The sequence below is a fragment of the Vulpes vulpes genome, chromosome 12 (assembly GCF_048418805.1).
Source record: "Vulpes vulpes isolate BD-2025 chromosome 12, VulVul3, whole genome shotgun sequence".
Lineage (NCBI taxonomy): Eukaryota > Metazoa > Chordata > Mammalia > Carnivora > Canidae > Vulpes > Vulpes vulpes.
In genome coordinates, this window is record NC_132791.1 from 29,410,526 (window position 1) to 29,419,936 (window position 9,411).

General features: G+C 33.8%; 1 protein-coding gene across 2 annotated transcripts in view; it reads left to right on the plus strand.

The window, feature by feature from the left end:
• The window catches only part of PLAA (phospholipase A2 activating protein), a 38,684-nt gene extending 30,861 nt beyond the window's left edge, over positions 1-7,823 (plus strand). For both annotated transcript variants that reach the window (XM_026009007.2, XM_026009008.2), the window contains 4 exons: positions 1,000-1,068; positions 4,144-4,245; positions 5,549-5,713; positions 7,096-7,823. In XM_026009007.2, coding sequence (XP_025864792.1) covers positions 1,000-1,068; positions 4,144-4,245; positions 5,549-5,713; positions 7,096-7,661 — 902 coding nt within the window. In that variant the 3' untranslated portion in view covers positions 7,662-7,823. The remainder of the gene's footprint in view (positions 1-999; positions 1,069-4,143; positions 4,246-5,548; positions 5,714-7,095) is intronic.
• The last annotated feature ends 1,588 nt before the right edge of the window (positions 7,824-9,411 follow it).

The window sequence follows — 9,411 nt, forward strand, 5'->3', positions numbered from 1 at the left end:
ACTGGCTCTTGGTTTCAGCTAAGGTCAGGATCTCCGGGTCATCAGGCTCCACTTCGGGCTCCACTCTCAGCATGGAGTCAGCTTGGGTTTCTCAATCTTTCCTCCACCTCTCCCCACTGCGCATGAATGCTCACGCTCTCTCTCTAAATAATAAATCTTAAAGATGCTTAGCATGCTACCTAGCATATTAGTAAAAACTCAACAAAGCCTCTTACTCTGTGTTCTTCATTATTTTAATTTATTTACACCTGCAGTTTTTGTGAGGTTTTTTTTAGTATTATATATGTTAAACTGGTTATATCAGCTCCTAGATATTAAATTCAGAGAGGCTAGAAAAGTAGCTCATCTTTCTTTTCCCGCAAAGTCTCATCCAGGACTCGAACATCTCCAAATCATAATTCTTTCTCTACACCTGTTTTTCATGTTCCTTTCTTTCCATTTTCAATTAGGATCTTAAATATGAGACTGCTATTACAGCATCCCTAAATCTTATTAATCTCTTGTTTGCTTATGTGTCAGCTAATCCTCTCTATTTCAATAGAATAATCACATTTATTTTTTGTTTTTAATTTTTTAAGGTTTTCTTCTTATGTAATCTCTGTATCCAATGTGAGATTGGAACTTAAAATCCTAAGATCAAGAGTTGCATGCTCTACCGACTGCCAACCAGTCACCCCATGTTCACATTGCATTATGAAAACCTTTTTCTTCTCTCCAATCCACTAATGCTTTTTTAATTCATTAGCATCTGTAATTATAATGTTTAAGGCATCTAATGTTTATTTTGTAATTTGAGAATTACTTTTAAGGCTAACATTTATTGGTCACCAACTATATGCCAGGTACTATTCTAAACAAATGTATAGCCCACTTATTATGTATATAAAGATGCCATTCTGAATTGTGACTCATAAAAATAAGTTATTCTGTGTGGAGAGGAGCCTTTTGAACTTTAATTTGCAGTTACCTTTACTTACTAGATGTGTTACTGCATTTTAGGTGGTGGTCGTTATGTGCCAGGGTCTGCCAATATGGGAACTACCATGGCTGGAGTTGATCCATTTACAGGTACACACTTTTCATTTCTTTTTCTTCTCCTCCTCCTCCTCCTCTTCCTCCCTATTTTTTTTTTATATTTTTAAAATTCATTAAAATTTTAATGAAAGACTGAGAAAACTAGTAAATTCTCCTTGCTAGAGAACTTTTCATATGGTAGATCAAGGACAAACTTCTTGACCTGGCATTTAGAGTGTTCTCAGAATTATGTCATACTGCACATTAGACTCATGTAGGAAGCTTAAAAAAGTACTTCAATCTCATCTCGAGAGATGCTCATTTGGTGTATTATTGCTCTGGTTTGGGGCCTTGGCAAAGTTAGTTCTGATAATTTTCCAATGTGATTCTAATATGTAGCCAGGATTGAAAATTGCTATTCTGTCATAGGTCTGGTTTTCTCACAACTCTTATAAAAACTGAGTTTTTTCGCATCACGCCTTTGTCATTTTTAATATATTGAGAATTTTATTCACTATGCTACATATTGTTCTATTTAAGAGGACCCAGAAAAAAATTACTTTATGATTTAGGCCTATACTATCTGGCCTTCTCCTTAGCAATTAATTTTTCTTTTTTATTCGTAGTATCTTGCCTAGAGTCTGACACATCTTACTTGTTCATCATTGTTGAGCATAGGCAAAGAAGCTTTCCTCTGTATTTACTGCTAGTAAAATGCAGAACTAAATTTGTGGTTAATCTTTTACAAGTTTGACAGCTGTCTTGCTATATGTTTTCCCCTACTTGTTATTTTCTACAAAAGTCTAATAGGTGTGAAACATAAATGTTCTTGACCGTAATAAGATTGATACTTACAAACCCAGCAGTCTACTTAAGAACTAACTTGGTATGTGATTTTTGTAAGCTATTTTTTCACTGCAAAAGTAACATTGACTGGCATATTGAAGTATAAACATAATGATTAAGATTGGGGACTCTGGAGTGAGAATGCTTAGATTGAAATCTCAGTTCCACTATTTTTTACCTGTTTTGCCTTGAGCCAGTTATTCTGCTACTGTGCCTGTTTTTCTCATTTGTAAAGTGGAAGTAATATCTATCTCTTGGAGTTGTTAAGAGTTGTAATTTAAAATTGTTCAAGTTGGAATTTAAAATTACAAAATGTATACAGCACTTTATACAGAATAAATGCTTAGTAATTTTTGGCTGTACTTGTATTATAAAGTGTAAAGTTAATAGTGCTTCCTACCATTTTTCAGAAGTTACAGTTTTTAACAGTTTGGTGTATATACTGAACCTTATATAGGGGTCCAACTTATTGTCATCTCTTACTTAGACAAATGAAGTAATATCCTCCAAATTGGTCTCTCCGTGGTCCATACTTCAGCCAGTGATCTTTTTATAGTCGAACTTTATTTATACTGCTCCCTTGATTAAAACACTTTAATGATTTCTCATTCAATATTTTTTCTTTGCTGTATCACCTTCCTCTCTGCATTTTTTCTGCCCAACCATACTGGCCTGTGTCTGTTTCTTAAGCATCTCATGCTGTTTTCTACCTCAGAAGTTTGGTACATGCTGTTCTGTTTTAGAATACTTGAGCCCTTTGCTTTGTTATTTAGATCACAAATTATTATTTGTTTTTTTTCTCCTTTTTCTTTATTTTGCACATAGTATTTTTTAAATGAACATTCTCAGACACTCATATATGGCCCTTGCTAGATCACTTACTCTATCATAGGCTCTGTTACACCCTGTACTTTTCCTTCTCATTTTACTCAATTGTTTGGACAGTGTTTGATTTGCATTCTCCTAGTCTCTAATGACCAGGACTCCAGGCAATGTCTGTTAGCTCATCTTTGATTGTACCAATAAATATTTTATGCTTTATAAGCAATGAAAATTAATTTTGTGTATTTATTTCATAACTTCATCTTTACCTACCCTATTCCCCTTTCTGATATATATTCAGAAAATTAAAATGTTTTATACATATTTTTGCAAAATGCCTTTTTGCATTGGAACAAAAGTAAATAAGATTTGAAATGCAGGCAAAATACAAATTAGGTTTAAATTATGCTTTAATTGAAGTAACTTTAGATATTATGTATTGTGATAAATTTTTATCCTATGCCAGTTGTTTGTCAGACACTGCATTTTGGTTACTATAATAGGGACTTAGGAAGTAAAAATGTATAAAAGACTAGGGCCCTTTCACTTTTCAGGAACCTACATCATTTATTAAAATTATGGAAATCATAAGTTGTTATTCTTTCTCTGACTGGCTGACTTCATTTAGCATAATACACTCTGGCTCCATCCACGTCGTTCCAAATGGCAAGATTTCATTCTTTTTTATGGTTGAATAATATTCCAGTGTGTGTGTGTGTGTGTGTGTGTGTGTGTGTGCGCGCGCGTGCCCCATGTTCCTTATGATTTTACTCATAATGTGGAATTTAGGAAACAAATGAGCAAAAGGGGGAAAAGAGAGGCAAACCAAGACACAGGGTCATAACTCTAGAGAACAAACCGACGGTCTCTAGAGGGGAGATTGGTGGGGGAGGGGTTAAACATGTACTGGGGTTTAGGGGAGAGTACTTGTGATGAGCACCAGGGGGTGTATGGAAGTGATGAATCACTATATTGTACACCTGAAAGTAATATTACACTATGTTTAAACTGACTGGAATTTGAATAAAAACTTAAAAATAAATAAAATGATGGAGAAAATGACAATGTGGACTATATATCGTTTGGAATAAGCAGTAAAAGACATGAGAAGAAAGAGATCAATATGCCTTAAGATGGGAATGGCAAGTTTTGTAATTGTTATATATTTGATCTTTTAAAAATTTGTGATTTAGATTGAATCTTAAATGTATGAGAGATGTAGAGAATACGAAATGGAAAGGCTTTTGTTTTAAATTTTAAGTTTACATTAAGAACTAAAATTTATTATGTCAACAAATATATACAGTATATAAAATTTTATGATTTTTCTTTTTTCCATAGTTGTTTTATTGCATGCACTGAGTAGTTCTATATATCAATAATCGTGAAAACAAAGTCATACAATTAGAAAAATCTCAGTTTTGACTATTACTAATGATTTTCATCGCCTTTTTTAAATAGGGAATAGTGCCTACCGATCAGCTGCATCTAAGACAGTGAATATTTATTTTCCCAAAAAAGAGGCTGTCACTTTTGACCAGGCAAATCCTACACAAATATTAGGTAAGTACATTTTAATTAAATAGTTTTCTCACATATCTATAGACTCTTTGCAGTGCACTCAAGACTGTTTCTCCTCCTCACATGAGCTAGGAACTGGGTGCTTACATGATAGAGACTTCTGTTGTGGGATTACACAATGGCGTCGACTACAAATACACAGTCTGATAATGGACCCTTAATACTTGCAAGAAGCCTTATACAAATATAAGGTAAATGCTTTATGATGATTTCAATGAGAAAAAAACTAAAGGGAAAAATATAAATCCCATTCCCTGAGATCTTAATGTTTTCAGGAAAAAAAATAATGAAAACGAATGATTAAAGCACTTAAAAATTTTTTTTCTCTTAAAAAAATTAATGGCCCTTAGAAGTAGTAAAAATTACATTAAAAAATGAAACTGCTCAGTTGACTTTGCTTTGTCTGTTAACTTGTTTCTCTGAAACAAAATGACTTATGTGTTTGCCACTCTTACTTCATGAGAATTAATTGAGATAGCATATATACCTCAATATAAGACAAGGGTTTTTTGGTCAGAATTGACCTTTATACCATCTTTATGAAAATCATAAGGGGCACCTGGGTAGCTCAGTCAGTTAAGCATCTGACTCTTGGTTTCAGCTCAGGTCATGATTTCAGGGTCATAGGGTCAAGCCTTGCATTTGGTTCTGCGCTCAGCGGGGAATCTGCTTGAGATTTTCTACCCTCCACCCCCACCCCTGAGTACTCTCTCTCCCTAAAATAAATAAATCTTTTTAAAAAATTGCTTCATGAAATGTGAATATGGTGACAAAAGGCAATATTTCCATTAAATATGTTTTTAAAGCCGGGTGATGTCAAATGTACATATGGAACTAAGTAAATTAAATATTAGGCATTTAACTCTTCAGTTAATTCATTGACAATCGAAGAAGTTAGGCAAAGTTGGCTAAAGGTTGTTACAATTTTTTTCTTTGAGGAAAATAGAGCATTGACTTATACTTGGGTATAATGACATGATACTGCTTCAAAAACCAAAATGATTACAAATATGATCTACTTTAAAACTTACTTGAAGCAGAAAGTTTCATAAGATCTTAGACAATAACAGGTAAAATCACCACAGTTACCTTTTTCTCTGCTGTGTTCGAATGAAAAATATTAACAGGCCTTATCCTTATTTTACTGTCTTTGATAATTGCCATGAAATGTCTTACCTTCCCCATGGTGTATAGTGGAATACTCTTAGTGAAAGTTTAGACATCTTTATATTATATCTGGCTAAATACAGTTAGAGAATTTTGAAAGTTTGGGTTTGGGTTCTAGGTAAACTGAAGGAACTTAATGGAACTGCACCTGAAGAGAAAAAGTTAACTGAGGATGACTTGATACTTCTTGAAAAAATACTGTCTCTCATATGTAATAGCTCTTCAGAAAAACCCACAGCCCAGCAACTTCAGATTTTGTGGAAAGCTATTAACTGGCCTGAAGGTATGGAAACCGTTTTTAAAATGTAATCCAGAAAGTAGTAAGTATGTCTTTTCATTTCTATCAGTATTACTGATGTTTCTAGATTGTTTTACCCAGAGTAAAAGTTACCCTGGGTAGTTGTAACTCACACTGTGTGAAACTTAACAAAAAAAGTACTCACCATGCCCCTGTAATTCAGTCTTGATTTGGTCCATGCTTTATGAGAATCTGAAGGGAATGTAATGATCCCCATACCATTTCATGTACCATTTCAGAGCATTTGTGGGTCCCCGGCAAACCACCCAAGAACATCTTGTGCATTATTAACCCCAGTCTACAAATGGTTGCTATAATTATTTTTTTGACTCACTTGATTCCCTTTAAATTCCAAAAGTGTCCTCTCTCATTACTTTTTCATGCTATTGATTAGAGAAGAAAAGTCATTTGTCCTGCTTAATATCCCATATTGTGATTTTGGCAGCTCACTTAATGTGTTCCATGATCTCTGTAGCTCCTGCTAGACATAATTAGATTCTGGTTCAATAGATTTTTTTTTTTTTAGGTGAATATCCTTTATAAATGATGCTACATTACTACCTTTATATCACAGGGCACATAATTTCTGGATTCCTTACTTTTAGTGGTGCTAAGATTATAGAGTGGATTCATTCAAATGGTGTCTGCCCAATCTTTTGAATGTAAAGCCCTCCACCAACCTGTAAGCATCGTATTATCATTTGTCAACTGGAATTCTATTTTAAAAAAACTTTCTCTCATGGAGCACCTGGGTGACTCAGTCAGTGAAGCATCCAACTCTTGATTTTGCCTCTGGTCATGATCTCAGGGTTCTGAGATTGAGCCATGAGTCGGGCTGTACACTAGGCATAGAGCCTACTTAATATTCTCTCCTCCCTCTCTAACCCTCCAACCCCAATCACACGTGCATGTACTCTCTCTCTTAAAAAACAAAGAAAAGATATACTTAAAAAAAAAAACTTTCCTCTTAAACTCTTTGGTCTTAGAGGATTTTATTTTATTTTATTTTATTTTATTTTATTTTATTTTATTTTATTTTATTTATTTATTTTTTTTGGTCTGAGAGGATTTTAAAAGCAAGGTCCCCATCCCATTCATTCCACAGGGATTTACTGAATACTCAATATATATATCAGGCCAGTTGATAACCCATTTACATCTCATAGCAATAAATCGTTTCTATAAATATGAAAAATCAATTAACAAAAGTTTTAGAAATATATATATTTTGTAAAGCAAGCACATGGCACATGGTTTTTTAAAATTTTCTGAAATGGTCATGTGTTAATAAAATTCATAAAACCAAATGATGGTCATAGGAATTTTATGGGTTTTTGTAAACATTAATGAATTTTTCTTTTTAATAGATATTGTCTTTCCTGCACTTGACATTCTTCGGTTGTCAATTAAACATCCCAGTGTGAATGAAAACTTCTGCAATGAAAAGGAAGGGGCTCAGTTCAGCAGTCATCTTATCAGTCTTCTAAACCCTAAAGGAAAGCCAGCAAACCAGCTGCTTGCTCTGAGGACTTTTTGCAATTGTTTTGTTGGCCAGGCAGGACAAAAACTCATGATGTCTCAGAGGGAATCACTAATGTCGCATGCAATAGAACTGAAATCAGGGAGCAATAAAAACATTCACATTGCTCTCGCTACATTGACCCTGAACTATTCTGTTTGTTTTCATAAAGACCATAACATTGAAGGGAAAGCTCAATGCTTGTCAGTAATTAGCACAGTCTTGGAAGTTGTACAAGACCTAGAAGCTACTTTTAGACTCCTTGTGGCTCTTGGGACACTTATCAGTGACGATTTAAATGCTGTACAGTTAGCCAAGTCTTTAGGTGTTGATTCTCAAATAAAAAAATATGCCTCAGTATCAGAACCAGCTAAAGTAAGTGAATGCTGTAGACTTATCCTAAATTTACTGTAACAGTGGGGATGGGCTGAGATTTTAAATTGATTAGTGTTTTTTCTCACATTTTACATGACTAATTACAGATGGTTTAAAAAAAAATGCTGTGGATTAAGTAAAATTTCAGATCTTGTAAAGTGGGGGGTAAGAAGAGACAAAGAAATAAAATTTTTGCACTGATGAACTGTGAGATTTTCCTGTGTGATGTGGGTAAGTTTTCAGGAGTTTAGAAAGAGTGAGATAAAAAGAAAAACAATGCAACTGCTACAATGGCATAATTTCCATACCTTTGCCACATAAGAGAAGATAACTTTTATTTATATACTCTGCTTTTACGTTACTTGTTGGTGGTTGTCTTTTATTTAATTTCTGCTCTACTCATTTTCATTGCTGATTCTTTGAACAGCACCAGCACATTTCAAGATCTTATTTTAGGATAAGTACTTTAGAATTTTCAAAAATTAAGTTTGTTGTAAATTATTCCATATATAGAAAACATATAAAATAATTTCATCATTTAAGTTACTTGTATATAGAAAATTACATTTGATGGCTCATTTTTAGATGAAGGGAAAGCAATTTACTAAGCTGCATTAGGTTATGTATCATTTCAGACAAATGAGACCCCTAATTAATCCAGGTTTATAATCCAGTTTCTTTTGCCCCTCCCTATTTGAGGTAACTTCATTATTCATTCCAATTTTGATATTAGTTTATTTTTGGTCATTTCTATTGTCTCAAAGGGAATTTGCAATGTGTTGACTTTTATCAAGCAACTATGCAAGCAAAAACTGTTACTGGCAAGTCCAGAGCCTATCATGTAGAACTAGTATTTTTGAGCTCCTAACATGGTCCAGGCACTGTGCTAACCACTTTGAGATTTGATCCCCAAAACCCCTTAAATGAAGAATGATGGTGTCTCTATTTTCAGAAGTAAAGAAAATGGGATAAATCATGGTAGGAGAAAAAAAAAAGTGCATACCATACCATACTTCCTAGAGAGAGGCATCACAAATTTGTTTCTGAATATCCTAACAACTAACACGAAGGAACTACCACTTTAATTATATAATTTAATATGTTTAAGAGAACTTCAGTTTCTTAAGAGAAGCATAACTATTCCTATTTTTGAGTGGGAAAGATCTTTTCACAAAGAGGACTTTGCCTAAAATAATGAGCAGCATTCTCAACATTTATGGTATACAGAACCATCAGTTTACTGGCTTAATGACAAATTGTAGTCAAAGAACAGTTCTTCCCCAATAAGGGAGGGAAGATTTTCCATCATCCGGATTAATTCAAAGAAAAACTTTTGGAATATCAAGAGAGAATGGGTAAAGTATAAATAGAGGAATGTGTATTTTGTTGAGTATTAAATTGCAGCATTCTGACATATGCTCAGATTTAAAAATTCTGTTGGCTGTGCTGGTTAGGAACCTTTGCTTTACTTTTTGTTGAATCAGGTTTTAGGTGGTTACGTCAAAGTTAAATGGCAAAGTCAAGAGTTTAACCCAGGTCAGCCTAGTTCCATTATAATACACTTCTTTCTTATTAACATGTCCAGTCTAGCATGCAGTTCTGAGTACAAAGAATTTATCTACAATATGTTTTGAAATACCAGGTAGAACCTTTGGATGATGGGAGGACATTAAGAACATGAGCTGACTCTTCAAAATGTAAGGGGTGGCAAATTGTAAACATTGTTTGCTTCTTGTAGAGTACAAGTCTTTACAACAACTTTTATAGTATCAGTATTTCATGTTTATTG